This window comes from Schistocerca serialis, chromosome 2, assembly GCF_023864345.2.
Source record: "Schistocerca serialis cubense isolate TAMUIC-IGC-003099 chromosome 2, iqSchSeri2.2, whole genome shotgun sequence".
In the NCBI taxonomy this organism is placed as follows: domain Eukaryota; kingdom Metazoa; phylum Arthropoda; class Insecta; order Orthoptera; family Acrididae; genus Schistocerca; species Schistocerca serialis.
In genome coordinates this window covers 548,085,831-548,106,093 of record NC_064639.1, presented here as the reverse complement: position 1 = coordinate 548,106,093, position 20,263 = coordinate 548,085,831, and the positions used below count along the sequence as shown (strand labels likewise).

Here is a 20,263-nt window from a genome sequence, read left to right as displayed (position 1 = left end):
TTCATGATTAATGCTACTGAAAGGTTTAGAAAGCCCCGAAATATCTCCCTCAACAATATTGTTGTTTTTTAGGCTCTACTGTGGTGCTGTACTTCTACCTGTTCGAAAGCCGTGTTGATTACTATTCAGTAGTTAGTATTCTTGGTGATTTGTTGTCATTAATCTCTCAAATACTTTAGAGAATGCTGAGAGAAGTGGTGTGGATTGCTAACAACCCACAACTTGCATGTTAATTGTTATTGCTGTGGGATTGTTGAGTAGGTATTATCTAGTCAAGCATAATATTGTGGGTATATTTAAATGCAGAATGTTGTATTTGTGTATTAATAATTTAATGATTGGACATATGTGCCACAGTATGATGTCTCTAATCATTAATTGTATTTGTCATTCTCACCTGTGTTTACAAAAATAATTTTCTGAACTGTTGTACAACAAGCCAGTAATAGAAATACTTTCTTTTAAAAAAAGGTTTCCTCAGTCAGGATCCTTCATTCGCCCAGCCAAAGCTAACTTTGGAGTCAGTTGCCCTGAAGCAATCAGGGAACGGTACGGAGAAGTGAAAGGAGATGAAACTGCTGGAATTGACAGGAAAGGATTGGAACTCTTACAAAAGGAAATCAATGCTAGATTTCTGGAAGTAGTGGGGTTTGACAAGGTTAATAGACAACAGAGGTAAGAGCAATAGAATGGTTTTAGTATTGTCTGACTGTTGTTCTCAATTGTTCTTGTGACTTTCTGAAACTAATTAGTTACATTGAAGTACAGTTTCACTAATTGTCATTATAAAACAGTTCATGTAATTCTGACTTGTGGTGACTTTTTGATCTACGTCTACATCCATACACTGAAAACCACTACAAAGCGCATGGCAGGGTACATCCTGTTATACCAGTTATTAGGGTTCCTGTTCCATCCACATATGGAGTGCAGGATGAATGATTGATTGAATGCCTCTATGCTTACTATAATTATTCTAATATTGTCCTCACAATTGCTAAGAGAACAATATGTAGGGGTTTGTAGTATATTCCTAGAGTCATCATTTGATGCCAGTTCTTGAAACTTTGTTAGTAGACTTTTATGGGATAGTTTATGTCTGTCTTCAAGAGTATGCCAGTTCAGTTTTTTCCATATCACTGTAACACTCTCCTGTGGTCAGACAGACTTGTGACCATTCGTGCTGCCTTTCTCTGTACATGTTCAATATCCCCTGTCAGTCCTATTTGGTACAAGTCACACACACACTTGAGAGCAATATTCTAGAATGAGTCGCATAAGTGATTTGTAAGAAATCTCCATTGTAGACTGATTGTACTTCCCCTGTACTCTACCAATAAACCGAAGTCCACCATCTGCCTTACTCACAATTGAGCATAAGATCATTCCATTCCATATCCTTACAAAGTGTTACACCCAGATATTTCTTTGAGTTGGCTGATTCCAACTGTGATTCATTGATATTATAGTCACAGGATACTACATTTTTTTCATTTTGTCTAGTGCATAATTTTACATTTCTGAACATTTAAATCAAGTTGCCAATCGTAGCACCACTTTGAAATCTTATCAAGATCTGACTGAATATTTATGCAGCTTCTTTCAGACTGTACTTCATTATAGATAATTGCAGAAAGTCTGATGTCACTATTAATATTGTCTGCAAGATCATTAATATACAACGTGAACAGCAAGAGTGCTAACACATTTCTCTGGGGTGCACCTGAAGTCACTTCTACATTTGATGATAACGCTCCATCCAAGATAACATGTTGTGTTCTCTTTACCAAAAACTCTCCAGTCCATTCACAAATTTAAGTTGATACTCCATATGATCGAGCGTTTGACAATAAGTGTAGGAAATGGAGAAATGCTGTGTCCTAATTACCACCTTGATTCATGGCTTTCAGGATGTCATGTGAGAAAAGTGCGAGTTCGCTTTCATGTGCTCGATGTTCCCAGGATCCATGCTGATAGGCATAGAGGAAGTTATTTTGTTCGAGATACCTCATTATATTTGAGCCTAGAATATGTGCTAAGGTTCTACAACAAATCAGTGTCAGTGATATTGGACGGTAGTTTTATGGATCACTTCTTGTAGACAGGCGTTACCTGTGCTTTCTTCCATCAACTGGACATGGGTTTTTATTAGAGGGATCTGCGATAGATCTTTTCAGTTTTTGCTTTGCTACCCTCATTTTCAGTTCCTGTTTTATTCACTAGAGACTGGACAATAACTTTGGTGCCACTAAATTCTTTACATATGACCAGAATTTCTTTGCCTTTTGTGAAAGATCACTTAACAAAAATTGTGCTACAGTAGTTATTGAAGGCTTCACACATTGCTCTCTTGAAGAGCCAAAAGTGTTTCATTGAGTATCTCTCTGTCTCTGCTGTCCTAAGCTTTGTTTTACACCTATTGTGTCATAGTCTCTGTTTCTTTAGAAGTTTCCTCACAGTAACTGTGTACTATTTAGGGTCCCTCTCTTGTAATGATCTGAATTCAACAAAAGTAGATATGTATCTGTAACTTTTTAGCAAGGCTATTTGTAGGTATCTCTGAAGTCAAGATATTTGGTCTTATGTGAAATTTCTTAAGTATAAACATAATTTCATTCAAATGAATGATGTAATTGCCAATTTTTGCCAGTTATGTACCAGTGATTGATGAAATAACGCAGATAATGTTATTTTGGATGATCTTTGATATGTTCAATGGCTCAGAGGCTAAAGTCATGTCAAACAAACTTTAAAAATATTTTTGGTAAATGGCATTTATATCAATCAGTATTTTGTTTTGCATGGATATGTGAAGTTTGCTAAAGACACTATTGATTGCTAAGATGAGATACTGTTCTACAGTACATCATCATCTCAAAAATTTTGGAGATTGATGTCAGCAGTGAGTAAGTTGGTATGATGAAATTTGCAGGTTCAAGTTACAGAGCAGTTGTGAAAGGTTTGTGTCATCATGAAGAAAAATTTGCAGTTAGAGAAAAAAAATTGAAATAGCTTGTAGGAAAGACAGTTCAGCTGTGATGAAGATTAAAAATGTTAATAATTGTAACCTAAAGTCACTGGTTACTGAGTGGAATAAAGATAGTTGAGTGTCTTTAGGCATTTTAATCTAAAGTTAGGTTTTTTACTTTGTAAAGTGAACAAATGAAAACCAGCAGAAATAACATATTGGTGTTACAACTTGTTTGAAGCCATCAAGGGTAGGTTAGATTGCTTGGGAAGTAGTGTAGGTATAAAAATTATAAGAGAAGGTGTATAGTGGAAATATGCAAACAGAATGAAATACCTCTCTTCTCATCTCATCTGTCATAACCTAATGAAGACATAGCTACTACTTCATGATATTATCCAAGTTCAGCTCCATGTGTATTAGTTAAAAGAAGACATCACCAGAGGTGTGTCTACCTTTGTTAAACCATTATGTGGTTTATCATCATTTTTATTACCAAATCTGTGTCGTTCACTGGCTGGATGAACTGCATCAAACCGATATGTTACTATACGAATAATATTTAACATTGCAACAAATTTCCACAGATTAAGTATTTTATAATAAAACACATTTCATCTGCTGTTTGCATTTTAGTTCTTTGACAGATTTTCAATTTTAGTGCAAGTTCAGTAAATCCAATCACTTTCTTCAAAGAAAAAAATTTCTGGATGGAGGATAGTGGTCACACTTTTAAGCCTCTTGGAACTTTGTTTTTGAATCTCTCCTGTGGCAGGACATGCACTTCTGTTGGTAGCAGTCTAAACATTCTCAGGGCAATTGTTGGAAAGCAGTCTCCTGTTTTGGACAGCCAATAGATTGGTACATTTATAATGACTTTGTGACAGGTGTTGTGGTCGTGTATCTCGTGCCTCCTACTGAAGGGATGTAGATCTTTAGTAACATGAAGGAGGCACAGTGACTATAAACAGTCATTACTGCCAGTTTTGTGAATAATAATGGCCTGCAGTACTCCTGCCTCCTACTTGATGTCAGGCTCCTTATTGCTTCTCTCTCTCTCTCTCTCTCTCTCTCTCTCTCTCTCTCTCTCTATCTATCTATCTTCTATCTCTATCTCTCTCTCATAAGACCACCAGACCACCATAGTGTAGTGTTTAACTTACTGTAGGTGGTAGGTTTGAGTATGATAGCTTGCCAGGTATTTTTCTTTCTTTTTACATCTTTATCAAAATGACATTTTTATTTGATTAATTGGGTAAATATAATTTCTTTATTTGTAGTGTTTTGAAGCATAATTTTAGTCATTGTATTAACTTTACTTCCTCTCATTTTTCCCTGGATTCAGTTTTCACTCGGAATTTTTGTTCATGTGATTTTGATTATTTTTGTGTATTTACTTTGATTTAATGTCTTCCTGTTCATCATTTTATATTTTTGCCCCTATTATTGCAATTGTTATTTCTATTACTCATTTTGCTTGAATTTTGTTTTATTTGTAAAACACTCTTTTGTTTAAATCTTTATCTGAATTTCTTTGTGCATGATGTAAGGAGAGTTTGTAACTGTTTGTGTGATAATTATGATTCAAAGAAATGTACATCATGATACAAAAAAGAATTTTTTAACTGTTGAATCAGTATTTTTTAACATTAAATATTATGACAAATAAATAAAAATAATTGAAATAACATGGACAAAGATGCCAAATGGAAAAAGAACAAAAGGAATTGAAAAATGAGAGCAATTAAAAAGACTTACATGGTGATTAAAATGATATGACAAAAATTAGAAATAAAAAAAAATATATTTCAACTCATTACTGGATATGGTTAATGATCAGTCTTTTCGATAAAAATTAAAAAAGAATAGATAGCATCCACCAGGACTTGAACCTGCAAACTTCATCATACCAACTTACTCACTGCTGACATCAATCTCCAAAATTTTTGAGATGATGATGTACTGTAGAACAGTGTCTCATCTTAGCAACAATAGTGTCTTTAGCAAATCACAGCTTGGGCTTGAGAAGGGCTCCTATACTGAGAATGCTGACTCTCCAGATTTTACAAGCATTAAATAATAAAATAGTGGTGATTGGTATTTTCTGTGACACTTCTAAGGCATATGAGAAATTGAGAATGACGGTGTTCTCTTAGATCAGAGGCAGGCAGGAATCCTGCACGTGTGCAGTTAACAGGTGTTCTGCGTGCACACAGGAGCAAGCTGGCCACCCGCTTCTCTCCCCTCCCCACCATACCATCTCTCCACCTCTTCCTCTGTAATGCATTTTGTTTCCTGGCCTGCTTTATTGAATGAGGGAATAAGGTAAGTAGGAGTGCATCAAAGAAATCATGGTTTGAAAGAGTACCTATTACCTATGATATGTTTTATTTAATTATCAAAGGTGGCGTTTACAATACGTTTAATGTCTGGAACAAAATTCCTACATACAGACAAACGCAAACAGTTACGTAAATTTTCATTACTGATGTTTGCTCTTAACCAAGACTTATTAATTTTCGTAACAGAAAAAAATCTCTTACAAATGTATGTCGAGCCAAACATTGACATTATCTTCGTGGCTTCACGATGGAGACAAGGAAACCCTTGCTGTGGAAAGTCGTGATAAAAATCTACTATGCATCTTGCGAAAAGGAACTTGTCTCTCAGACGAGAATTATGCTGTAGAGTGTAGATCTATTAATTCCATTTGCAAACTAGGATGAATATCATATACAGAAACAGCAAATTGTCTCGAGAACTATTCAAAACCTTGGGATAAGTATGATATATCCCCAAATCGCTTGAGAAATTCCTGTTTTATTACACTAAGTACGGGAACGTATTGAAATTTATTATAATGCCGTTCAATATTAAACTTCCGCTGACCAGCGAGAATACTGTCACATATTATACATTTCGAATTTTCACGTTTTTGCACAATAAAAAAATGATTCTCCCATTCCTTTTTAAAAGATAGCAGATCTCCACTTCTCTGTTTCCTTGATTCACTCTGCATTTTCCGGTTCTTTAAATACAACATTCACTACGTAGTGGTCGCTTCCCTTCAACGTCCGCAGGTTAGCCTGGTACTACACTGCCGCAACCTCCTGGCTGTCGCCACTGCGTCGTTCGACGATTGCACATGAGCAGCACAATTGCAGCGCTGTGTGCTCATGAGTCGCGTGCAACGTTTGCCCGCCCCTGTCTCAGATAAATTGATGTTTTATGTGATTGATGGTATAGTCACCCAAAGGATAATATCATATCGAACCAAAAGAATGCAGAAAGTTGTACTCATTAATTCAAGCAATATAATTCAGGGACATAATTCTGACTGGGGAGAAATCTCGTAGGGTTCGCCAAGGTTGAATCTTAGGCCCAGTACTGTTCCTCATGTATGTAAATGATCTTCCATCTGATGTACAAGAAGTAGAAATAGTTCTTTTGCAGATGACACTGGTATTGTAATCAATCCAAGCATATGTACAACAACAGAAGAAATTGTAAACAGAGTTCTTAAAAGTATCGTTGACTGGTTTTCTGTGAAGGGTCTCGTCCTCAGTTTGTAAAAGACACAACTTATTCAGCTCTGTACATTAAGGGGTACTGCACCAGTGATAAGTGTAACACATGGTGAGGAGATAATAAATAGGATGGAAACTTCAGAATTGTTAGGGGTCCATATTGATGAGAATTCAAATTGGAAAAAAATGTATTTCGGAATTAAAATTTGAAAACAAACTGAGAAAGTTTATCCTTGACAATTCCTTCTATTCCGTGGAAGAATTTCTATTACCGTATTGTGTAAAAGTTGGTGAATAGGAATTACTAACTCACGTCTGTAGATCTTTTTTTCGTTTTGTAATAAAAAAATTTAAAAAAACTTAGAAGTCTTCAGAATGCAACCGTGTGTACAAATTAATGTGTGATGTGAATATAAAACTTGTTCCACTTCATTACGATCAATCATCCAAAGTGATTCATGGAACATGCAACAATAACTAACTGTCTAATCCACTAATGTACACTGCCATTTGAAAAATCAGTGTTATTTTCAGGACTCTAAATGTATATTGAGAAATTCTTGTTTGCCAGATACTCACAAATTGGGGCCTAGCAGGATGAATGACTGCTGTGTGATTGAATTGAAATGAATTTTATTTGATCCTATAGGCTTACATTGTATACATTAAATACACACATAATATAGGACATGTCAAAAGCAAAAACCATTTATCGTTACTTATTACCTAAGGAGGCAGCCATTTTGATTTCACTATACATCATCATTGATTATAAAGAATGAAACATACAAATTTAATTTGATATGTACTCTTCAGTACTGTAAAATTCCCTATCCACCAGGTAGTCTTTTAAGTTTCTTTGGAAAGTTAGTGTCATGTAAACTGTCATGCAGGTTTTTAAGCAAACTTCTTAGTAATTTGATACTTGAGTCAGTGTGATTCATTATCAAGCATTGTCAGTTGGTAGGATATGCTTTGTACATTGTTCTTCTTCTGTGTTGCAGATATGTACACTAGTATTGTAATCCACTCTGAACTATCTTTTGTGCTGCACATTATCAATTTACATATGTACAAAGACGTAAAAGTGAAGGTGCCTATAGATTTTTTAAAGCAATTTCTGCTTACTTCAGAAGTCCTTCTTAGAATGATTCTGACCGTTTTGTTTCTGGAATGTTTGTGTTTCCCAACACTGTCAATCCATACTGCAGAAACAGTTCAAAAAATCCATGGTATTTTGTGCACAGGAGTTCTTTCTATGCATATTATAACTGCTGCTGCATTATGAGTTTCTTACAGGCAGAATTAATATGCTGTTTCCATTTCAGCTCATTATCTACAGTAGTATCTAAGAATCTAGTGGACTCTTACTTCTTTCAGTTCTTATTTGTTTCTGAACACTGCATACAATGTTCCCCCCCCCCCCCCCTCCCCCCATGAGCCATGGTGATGCATACTTTGCAACTTCTCTCAAGTTGTTCCACATTTTGGTCAGTGTTAAGTACATATTTACTTCTCTTTCTCTTCAACACCTGTACCATTTATGAAAAGATTAAACTATAATGCTCCCATTATCAAACTGTACGGTACTCTGTATTTAGTGGATTTGGTTTGTAAGTAGTAGTAGGAGTTTTATATTGATACATATTGTTTCCTTTTACATATGTACGAGGGTTATTCCAAAAGTAAGGTCCGGTTGTAAAAAAAAAAATCAAAACTAAAATGTTTTTTCAAAACAATTGTTTTATTTACATTCCTTACATCTTTATCTATTTTTCTACATAACTTCCATACTTATTTAAACATTTGTCACATCGTTCAACAAGCTTTTGAATGCCCATGTTATAGAAATCGGCCGCCTGTGACGATAACCAGTCCTTAACTGCTTCTTTCACTTCATCATCTGTGTCGAAGCGCTTGCCGCCGAGAAACTCCTTTAAGTAACGGAACAGGTGGAAATCACTTGGCGCCAGGTCCGGACTGTAAGGAGGATGGTCCATCTGTTCCCATCCAAATTTCTTGATCAGAGCTTGCGTTTCATTTGCAGTGTGGGGTCTGGCATTGTCATGCAACAACAAGATTCCAGACGACAAAAGACCACGTCGCTTATTCTGGATTGCACGTCGAAGTTTAGTCAGGGTAGCGCAGTAGGCGGCTTTATTAATCGTTGTTCCTCTCTCCATAAAGTCGACTAACAATACTCCACATCTATCCCAGAACACAGTCGCCATAACCTTACGTGTTGAGATTGTCTGCTTTGCCTTGACCTTGACTGGCGATGACGTGTGACGCCATTGCATTGACTGACGTTTAGACTCTGGAGTGATGTGAGAAACCCATGTCTCATCCCCTGTGACAACATTGTCTAAAAGACTGTCACCTTCCTTATGATATCGCTCCAAAAAATCAAGAGCAAAAGCCATTCTTTTCATTCGTTGGGGCTCAGTAAGCAGCCTGGGAACCCAACGGGCACACAATTTGTGAAACTTCAAATGTTCAGACACAATTCTGTACAAAGTTGTTCTACTCATATTCGGAAAATGCATGTCTACGTCTGTAATAGTGAATCGGCGATCTTCACGAATTTTTTTGTCAACCGCATTGACCAAATCGTCTGAAATCACTGATGGTCGGCCACACCGTGGTTCATTGTGCACATTATCCCGTCCTTCATTAAAAGCTCGCACCCACTTGCGCACTTTACTGTCGCTCATTATGTTAGGACCGTACACTTCAGTAATCTGCCGATGGATTTCCGCCGCTGAATTGTTTCTTGCAGACAAAAACCGTATCACTGCCCTTACTTCACAATCGGCGGGCTGATCAATTGTCTTAAACATTGTAAAGTGACACTGTGAACTACACTCAGCAACAGTAACAAAGCGAATGGCGGCGTTTGACGCGCAAGGCTTGCCGGGAGTCGACGCGCATGCGTGTTTTGTCATTGGCGGCAAATTTCAATAGTTACGGCGAATCGGACCTTACTTTTGGAATAACCCTCGTATGATTGTGTCCAGTTTCCTGGTTGCCCTCAATTCCCATAGTCTTCCAGTTTTCAATATTTCATGGAGAAGTGTCAAATGCTTTGGAGGGATCCAGAGACATTGCAGATACAAATTTTATTTTTCCTAGAGGCACTCTGTAACATACTGTCAGACTGGCAATTGCTTATTCTGCAGATTTTCCCTTTCTGAAACCATGCTGTGATGGTACAGGAACATTAAATGTAGCCAGAGAAACAGATAATATATCATACAGACATTTTCAGAATTTTTGAGAGACCTAATATCAGTGAGACAGGTGTGTAGTTATTGGGGTCATCCTTACCCTCTTTTGTGTATGGTGGTACAAAACTGCATACCTTTAGTTTTTCTGGAAAAATTTCATCTCCCTTATCAGCTATTGCATTTACAAAAAAAAGTAAGTCTGATGGCAACAGCCAAGGTAGCAGGAAGCAAGCATCCTATCAGAGATAAATAGTTGCTGGTGTGACCACAGGGTGGTGCAACTACAACACACAAATAATATGGGCAGCACAAAATTAAACAAGTAATAAACCTTTATTTAAAAAAGATACATTTAGACCAGAGATCCCCAAACTTTTTTGTCTTGTAGACCAACTGACTTTTTTTCAGGTTTGGGCAGACCTGCCTTTCGTATATTAAATGTTTGCAGATTCATCAACTTCATATATATGAAGATGATATCTGTTCTTTCGAACACATTCAAGAGAATAGGTACCATCGGTGACCATGCAGTTCATTTTTAGAATGAAATTAAAATGAAATCACTAAGCTTAGCTGCATACAGGCGTTGGTATACGTCAATGAGGACAGTCGAAAATGTGTACCCCGACCGGGACTCGAACACGGGATCTCCTGCTTACATGGCGGCCATTCTATCCATCTGAGCCACCGAGGACACAGAGGATAGTGCGACTCCTGGGACTTATCTCCGGTGCACATCCCGTGAGACCTACATTTCCAACTTACTGTCTCACACTATATTCATAGTGCCCCTGCCCATTATACTCATTACTCATGGCTTTTTGCCGATTCCCATAAGAGTTCGGGCACTGTTACACACACACACACACACACACACACACACACACACACACACACACACACACACACATATCCATCCACACATATCAGACACACCCCTAAGGTAAGTCTTTCCACTCCCGGGATTGGAATGACTCCTTACCCTCTCCCTCAAAACCCACATCCTTTCGTCTTTCCCTCTCCTTCCCTCTTTCCTGACGAAGCAACCGTTGGTTGCGAAAGCTTGAAATTTTGTGTGTTTGTGTTTTTTTATTGTGTCTATCTACCAGCGCTTTCCCGTTTGGTAAGTCATGGAATCTTTGTTTTTAATATAGGCAGGGGCACAATGAATATAGTGCGGGACAATAAGTTGGGAATGTGGGTCTCACGGGAGGCGTGCCAGAGATAAGTCCCTGCAGTTGTTGCACTATCCTCTGTGTTCTCAGTGGCTCAGACGGATAGAGCGTCTGTCATGTAAGCAGGAGATCCCATATTTTTGACTGTCCCCGTTGACGTATATCAACGCCTGTATGCAGCTAAGTGTAGTGATTTCATAGTAATTTCATCATCAACTTCAAATGTATTTTTGTCATCTGATACAGTGCTACTCACTTTAATAGGTTGAACTACAGATGAGCAATATAAGGAAAAGATAGAGTGCTACTTACCACAAAGATGACATGTTAAGTTGTAAACAGGCGCAATGAAAAGACACATACAGGTAAACTTTTGGCGAATCCTTCATCAGAAAAAGAAACACACACACACACACACACACACACACACACACACACACACACATTCATTCACACAAGCAAGCACACCTCATGCACAAATGACCATCATCTCTGGCGGCTCGGACTGGTCTGAAGAAAAATATCAGCAAGCACTGCGACCCTTTTACACAAGGTATGAAGATGGGAAAGTTATCAAAAACTTTCTCGTGGTAGTTCATAATACATTGTAAGTAACAGGTATGTCTCTCTGAAGCCAGAACTGTATGTTAAGTATATCACTAGTGCTTATTCTGGTCACTACTTCTTGTAATATGGCATCCGTTTCTTCAGTACCACTGTATAGATACATAATCCACTGTCCTATTTCCATAATCAAAACATCCTCAAACTTAGGCTTCAAATTTTCTATGAAGGACAATTAAATGTTGAATATAGGTTGAAATGACATCATCCTGGCAGATTGTCTGTGACAAATTGGGAAACTGAGAAACTTTTCACTGTCCGTTGTTTTGCTTCATTAGTCTAATCCTACAGAAAAGCTAAAATGATCGATTTAATGTTTTATGAAATTTAGACTGCCACCTAGTAACTGCAAAGTAACTTAAAGTTTGTAATTTTGCACAATTAAATTGATTAAATTATCTTTTAAAGTTGGATTTTTAGAATCCTAAAACTCTAAAAAAAGTTTCAGATACTGTGAGAAAAATCTTGTCAAAAATAAGGCTTTTGACAGGAAGTGTACTTCAGTGTGAAGGAGTAATCGATCAAAGTTCTTGTCATTTTCTTCTCGTAACTGTGCAAATAACTTTTAATTCAATTTGTCATCTAAAATTTTGTCTACTGTTTTAATGACAAATGGAAGAGACGGGTGCAAACTACCGCTCAGATTTTTCGAAACTGATTGTTGTCAACGGATGACACTGTGTATTGCAAACACCCCAGGTACATTTTGTTTTAAATGATTCATAAATCCATGATAGTGCCCACACGTGGCATATTCTTCACCTGCTGTTGCTGATATTACATTTGATAAAGGGATTGTTTTTTTCATAGAATAATCTTTCATAACATTAAATATTTATTCACCTTTTGTGTTTGTTATCACAGTTCTCATGAAGAGCAGTTATTTATGGATTTCTTAGTCCATAACAAAATGAACATATGCCAGTAATAATGCTTCATTACAAGATAATGTTGACTCATCCATTTGTGTGGAGAGAATGTCTTTTGCAAATAATTATGCAAGATGTTTTGAGTATTGAAATTCATTTCGTTAACACGTCTTTTGAGTACATCATAAGCAGGTTTGGGTAGAACAGTTGTTAAAACTTCAATGGCTGACAAAATTATCTGTTACCCGATGGTATGTAAATTTTCCAGATTTAGTGATAAGTAGCAAGATGATGTAAGGCACTTGCAGACCATCACCATCTTTTTCTGAAATTGAAGTTAACGTACTGTCCACTGTGGGGCTCTTTTGCAGCTTTTCTTTAAGTACTTGAAAGCATTTCAGACCATTACCTTTCTTGTCAAGGTGACACCTCAGATGATCCTCCAGCGTGGAAGCTCTCGTAGTGTCATTGCTTCACACTTTGTTGGTTAAAAGGCACATAGGTAATCATTTGTCTGACAGTGAGGAATGAAACCAACCTTTAAATACTCGACACTAATGTCTACATTTACTTTTAGAGTCTGACATCTTTAGTATGAGTTACCTATGGATAAGAATTAAGCTATTTAGATAAATATGATACGACATTAGCAATCAAAATTGATCCTCTCAACCTCAAGTCATGGCTGGCATGTCTCTATACAACTGAAGTAACTACAAAGATAAAATTTGATAAAAAATGACTTTCCTCCAACATTTCCAAACATGGTGACATTACTTCCTCACACTTGTTTTGTGTGCAACCACTGCCAAACTTAGTGCTGTAACACAGAACCTTGTGTATGGGGCCATTGTGAAGTGGTTGTTGTGCTGTGTTGTGTAGTGTCAGAAATTGAAATGGCTCCAGATGAGTGAGAAGCTCTTCCTGGCCCATGATGGGCAGTGCTGGATACTCTTTTCACTCCTTGGAGAACAATTGGTAGTACTTTACTGAGTGGAGCTAGAAAGATAATTAATGATGTTGCGAGCAAGAGAGTGAAAATAAAAAAGTTACTTCACCGTCTCTTTCAGCAGATGAGACAAACAGTGATGTACAGAGGACCAAGCTTCAGTTCTGTGAGAAGAATTCGGAATTTCAATTGTGACTTCCCTAACTGGGTATAAATTTAATGCACTCCTTTCTTTTTTATTCCCCTGCTGACATGGACCACTTGAAGGTTGGAGTCAACTCCTGGGGATCGATATAGACCAATGTGGGAATCACTCGTTTACTCAGCTTTGAGGGGTGGATGGTGTATGACTCTGTAGCTAAAGTTCTATATACTGTTCTAACATGAAAGAAAACTATTTAATGTATAGACATTCAGCCTGAGCTGCTGTAACTAAAAGTCATTGTTTCGGCACACAGATGGAAATATAACTTGATAATTGGTGTTTACTGTCTGATGATCACATGTTAATAGCTGGCTACAACACTGGCAAATGATGTTATGTGTTGGATCGAACTGGTACTGTATGAACTGTGACAGGAACTGGAGCTCTGTGAACCAATGATCTGCGTGAACTGTAACTGCACTTGGTGAACTGGCCAAGTGTTTCTGCGTGTCAGCTTTTGTTCACAATTGGCTGAATAGTATTGCATCTGTGATCAGTTTTGCAGAAGAGGAAAGTAGTTCCAGGTATCAGCACCCTCTGTGGCAGCTGATATTACTGTAAGCAGGTGGACTAGACCGTTTGAAGGAAGTGTGAATTGAAGAAAGTATAAATTCACCAGCTGATTTCTGGAACTTCAGTTATGGTATAGTTTTCCTCAGTTCATCTTCTTTGATAGGTTTCAAGATCATGGTTCTTTGATACCTGATATCTTATACCTAGGTCCCTAACCTACGTAACCATGCAGGTGGTTTCAAAAAATTGATCCCACCTCGGGGGCCCTCTCGTTTTAAGTCTCTCATTGTTTAAAAGTATCCCTGTGTCAGAGTCGATTGGTTGGTTTGGGGAAGGGGACGAAACAGCGAGGTCATCGGTCCCATTGGATTAGGGAAGAATGGTGAAGGAAATTGGCCATGCCCTTTCAAAGGAACTATACCAGCATTTGCCTGAAGCAATTTAGGAAAATCATGGAAAACCTAAATCAGGATGGCCGGACACAGATTTGAACTGTTATCCTCCTGAATATGAGTCCAGTGTGCTAACCACTGCGTGACCTCACTCGGTGCTGTCAGAGTAGTACCTCTCTTGTAACACAGCAATACTTTAATTTAATCAGCCAGGTTACGTACAAGAGCTGTTACTTTCTTGCATGGTATCTGGAAACAAGAATTTTCCAAAAATCTTGTCCACTTCCTCTCACCATCAGAGTAGCTTAACTTATTTGCCTGATTTCTGTCAAATTTTTTCCAGAGCGCCACCATTTGCCCAGAACCTCTCCCTTGAATCCATTTCCCTCTTCACCCCTATGACACCCTGCACATCCACTTTCTATATGATACCCAAAATCCACAATACCAACAATCCTGGATGTCCCATTGTAGCTGGTTATTGTACCCCCACTGAAAGAATCTCACCCCTCATTGACTAACACCTCTAACCAATAGCCCATAATCTAGCCTCCCACATCAAAGATATCAACCACTCCTTTCACCAACTCTCCACAATCCTCACCATACATTCCTTACCCCTTTACCTCCTGAATCCCTACTCTTCACTATTGATGCCATTTCCATATACACCAACATCCTTTGTGCCAGTGGTCTTCCCACTATCGAACACCGTCTTTCCCAACATCCTTCAGACTCCAAAACCAGTACCTCATTCCTCAAACACATTACTAACTTTTTTCTGACTCACAACTACTTCTCCTTTGAAGGGAAGGTATAAAAACAAATCCATGGCACAGCCATGGGCAACTGCACGACACCCTCATATGCCAACCTGATTATGGGCCATCTAGAAGAGATCACCTTTGCCTCCCAAAATACCAAACCCCTAATCTGGTTTATGTTCATTGATGATAACTTTGTGATTTGGACTAAGTGCCAAGACACCCTATCCTCATTCCTTCACAACCTCAACACCTTCTCTCCCATCCACTTTACCTGGTCCTGCTCAACCCAGTGTGCCAACTTCCTGGACTATGACACTCTCCTCCACCAACAGTACCTGCATTTTGAAAGCTGTCATCCCCTCCACACCAAGAAAATCCCTCTGATACAGCCTGGCAATGTGGGGACAGCATATCTGCAGTAACAACAATTCCCTTGCTCAGTATGCTGAGGGTCTCACAAGGGCCTTCACAGGCAGGTGCTACCCCCCAGACCTAGTCGGCAAACAGATCTCTCGCATCATTTCCCCAAGCTCCCCCAATCCTCCCACTGTCCCCAAGAACCAGATACAAAGCAGTGCCCCCTTGATCATCGAATATCACCTCAGACAGGAACAACTGAACCACATCCTTCATCTGGGCTTTGATTATCTATCCTCATGCCCTGCAATGAGGGACATCCTACCCAAGATCCTTCTCGCCCCTCCTAAAGTGGTGTTCCATCACCCACACAACCTCCACAACATCCTAGTCCATCACTACTCACAGTCCCAATCCCTTGCCACAGGGATTACATTCCTGTGAAATATCCAGGTTCAAGACCTGCCCAATCCACACACCGAGCACTCCTATTGCAGTCCTGTCACAGGCTTATCGTACATGATCAGAGGCTGGCCACCTGTGATAGCAGCCATGTCGTATACAAGCTTTGCTGCAGCCATTGCACAACTTTTTATATTGGTTTGACTGCCATCCAGCTGTCCACCAGGCTGAATGGCCACTGCCAAACTGTGCCCTACAGAAAAGTAGACTACCCTGAGGCACACCAGCTTTTCTGAACTGCACAAGTGGGAGTTATCCTTAAATCACATTCTCCACTCCCAGCCTGAATCTAAGGTAACCTACTGTCCCCACACCCTCCACCCAACAGTTTCTGCCCCTTCTGCCCCTCTCTCTATCATCTCCTCCCTATTTATTCCCCCTCACCCACTTTGTGTGCCTAATTCTATCCATGTGCCCAAGCATCTTTCCTCTTCCCTGCTTCTCTCCTTTTCTGCTCCCTCCCCCCTCCCCACCCCACAGCCTACCAGTGCTGCACGCACCTGGTGGCAGTCTTGTCATGCCTCTTTCTAGTCCCTGCACAGTTTGCCAGACAGCAGTCCTCTGGCCCCCCATCCATACCCTGCTGTCCCTTCCCCACCCCCTCCAGATCGCTGCTTCCATTCAACGTGACAGTTGTAATCCAGTCCGAGCTGTTGGAGATGGCGGACACATGCACATGAGGTTTGCTTGCTGGTATGAATAAGTGTGTGTGTGTGTGTGTGTGTGTGTGTGTGTGTGTGTGTGTGTGTGTTTCCTTTTCGGGAGAAGGCATCGGCCAAACAGCTAAATGTGTAACAGTTTTTTCATTGCGCCTGTCTGCAGCTCAACATGTCATCTTAATGTTCAGTAGCAATCTATCTTTTCCCTTATATTGTTGAACATATATAAGATAGAGATTGATAGGTAGATATATTTACATTCCACAAATCCATACTAAGGTGATCCTCAAGGTTGCATAACATGTCATAAAAAACAAAAATATGTAATACACATGTACAAAAGAAGAGATATGCTAATGTTTCTTTCACAGCTCCTAAGTTAAATATTTAGTCAAATGGCCTCATGTGAGAACACGTGTTACTTGCAGTTGTTGTGGAACGTTGTTTCAGCATTCTTAATGTTATAACCTCCAGTAAAGTACCACCAACATTGAAGTTCGTTTCAGAGCAGTTTCAAGACAGACGCATTTGCTTTCAGTATCTCAAAATTATGCCTATAGCTGGGTTATACCACGTTCACAAAGAAAAGTAAATTAGCTGGAACCAGAACTGGAAAGTGTGGTGCCTGGATTTGAGACCCCTCAAGAGATGTTTGGATCCTAGATGGAAGACGAGCAGCTGTATTGTGTGGGATAAAGTCCCACACAGATCTACCTTTGTGGTTTCTCGTGGTACCTGACTGCCACTTTGTATTTCAATCAAATTGGTGGAACCGTATTTCATTACCAGTTATGATGATGAATATTGATTTTGATATTTGAGCACCTGCTAACAGAACTCCAAAAACTAAACTGGCTGTTCTTGGTTTCGGACAGCATCCACCAGCTGCAGACCTTAATAAAATGAGTTGTACCATAACTGTGTAAATCTTATACTTGATTTTCATCTTCAAGGATATTTATTTTATGTCTGACTGTGTTGAGCCAATGGAATACCATGCCTGTGGAATGAGAAAAAATACAAAAAATCCTCCAAAACACTGATTTTGAATAACCCACTTGTAAATTATGAAGGAAAAGGAAGGAAAATTAGAGTTTAGAATTTTTTAAGGATGAAATCATTAGAGCAGGGAACAAGCTCAGACCAGGGAAGAATTTGAATGAAAATTGACCTTGGCCTTTCAATAAAAACATTCCAGCATTCAACTTAAGCATTTTAGAAAAGCAGGTGTTTTCTAATTCTGGCTAGTCATATGAGGATTTGAACTATCATTCCTGAGAATACAAGTTCTATCATTGTGCCATCTTGTAAGATAACCAACCTGACTTCTGTAGTCTCTTCTTCGTTGCCTGTTTGGTAGCACACAAGTTTGTATTCATGAACCTGAAAATCTTAATGAATACTGGATTGTGTTTACTTAATATGAAAGCAACACCACAATTTTGGTTTCACTTTTTCACACATTAATTAAACAAGAAATAATATTATTGAGGTACGCGTCTTAACTTTGCTGCGCAAGTAATGCCTAAATTAGGTGAGCTGTTGCAGCCAACAACAATCCATTGGCAGGATTTGTTGGATACATTATATTGCTGTTGAAGCAATGTATTTAGAAACATTGTCCAGGAATGAGTACTTGCTCTAAAAGTCACCAAACCAAAATGATTGAGGGTGGCACAGAATACAGTTCACATTTACATCAGTCATCACATTAAACACAGTATCTTGCTGCAGTTCAAAGAATTTTCACAGAGACATTTCACATGAGCCTCTTCTTAATTAAATATGCTACTTATACTAGTTAATTGGTGTGGAGAAAGCAGTAGACTGATCTTTCTACTATTTACAGCATTATTAAGTCCAAATTAAAATTAATACTTTACAGGAAAAATCCTGTATGGAATACAAGGAATGGAAGGAGCAATGTTAGCCAAACACCATATAGTTAAAGTATAGAAAGGCACACATACAAAATTGAAAACATTATTAAGCTTGCAGAAAGTGTCCTCCTTCAGAGATAACCAAATCCTTCCTAGCCACCCAAGGTTCTAAATCACTTGAGTGCTTAAGAATCATTGATGATCTTTACAATTTGGAAGCAAATATAAGATACTGTACCCTTATTCCTCAACAGCTTCTCCTCTGTCCATTTCACCTGATCCACTTCATTCCGGTGTGCCACTTTTATGGATATTGAGATCTGACTCTTCAATACTCCATTAAAACTTTCATCCATATAAAGCTCACCATCCATCAACAGTACCTCCAGTTGAGTTGCTACCATCCGCTCTGCTCTAAAAAGTCTCTCTCATAGAGTCTATCTGCCTATAAATGGCACATCTAAAGTTAACAGCAGTGTTTTGCCCAGTATACTGTAGCTATTACTAACACATTTCCAGACAGAGATTGCCAAACTTTGTTGACAAACAGACTTCCTATAGCCTCATTTAGAAGAAGCCCCTCCCTACCTCATTGGGATTTTGTTCATGGCAGTAATGTGTTCAGCTCCTAAACTATACAGTGAGTCGTAACCTTTACCCTTCCCATTATTTCTTAATTATGTCAGTTTTATCATCACTTGATATTCTCAGCCATCACCCACTGTTACATTTAGTTGTATTTTCTTTACCTTTCGTATTAGCACAGCAGTGAAACTCAGTAATTTAGTTTGATAGATTAGTTTTAATTATTTTCTTTATATCTTTATTGATAGACAGGTAATTTCATTGCTTTTTACAGTGATTTCAGTAAACTTCAAGTTGTATGGTTAAGGGAACATCAAGTGAGCACTGCTGGTAGTCCAGGTGAGCTATTCCAACTATGTCCAAGAATTCGGGAGCTTGATCTCTCAAGGAATCTGCTGAATAACTGGACAGCAGTGGCCGAAATAGCTATTCAACTACAGTTCCTGCGGATACTGAATGTTAGGTAATTTTTATTGTGTGGAGAGGATGGATGATAACTGTAAAAAAGATGTGATTACTGTAAAAAAAAGAAACTTGAGTTTGGCTTGCATCCACATATTATTTTATTTAACTTCCTTATTTATTTTTCAGTGAGAATCACTTAGCGATACCAGATGATGCTTTATCTCTGAAGTCATCATTTCTATCATTGGAACATATCATAGTTGGAAAAATGTCATACTCCTGGTGTGATGTATTGATTTGCGCCACCATGTGGCCTCATATCCATAAGTTGCAGGTTTGTATTGTGCTACAGAAAACTTTTAGACATAATTTTTATGCTTTAAATGGTGCCAGACAGAACAAAATTATGTGGAAAAATGTTGTGAAAGCAACACAGCAGATGGTAAATAATAATTTAATTTTAAAACTTAACAGTAAGACAGATGCTGTTTGGTCAGTTGTTCAATCAGACTTACGTATTGTAATTTGCACTCATTAAATATTGAAGAATAAGTTAAACAAAAACACCATTGTTAATCCAATTTAAGTATCCGAGTGTTTAAATAAATTATTCACAAATATAGTGAGGGCTGATTGTATGAATAAATGACTCGCAAAGAATCTGAGTAATTTATTAAAGGTTTTTTAAGATGTGATAAA

At 38.3% G+C, this 20,263-nt stretch overlaps 1 protein-coding gene across 1 annotated transcript in view; it reads left to right on the top strand.

Moving 5' to 3' along the window:
• LOC126457532 (tubulin-specific chaperone E) overlaps nt 1-20,263 on the top strand; it is a 66,777-nt gene that overhangs the window by 13,834 nt on the left and 32,680 nt on the right. The window contains exons 3-5 of the mRNA XM_050093887.1: nt 472-675; nt 19,434-19,622; nt 19,751-19,898. Of these exons, the coding sequence (XP_049949844.1) occupies nt 472-675; nt 19,434-19,622; nt 19,751-19,898 (541 nt within the window). The remainder of the gene's footprint in view (nt 1-471; nt 676-19,433; nt 19,623-19,750; nt 19,899-20,263) is intronic.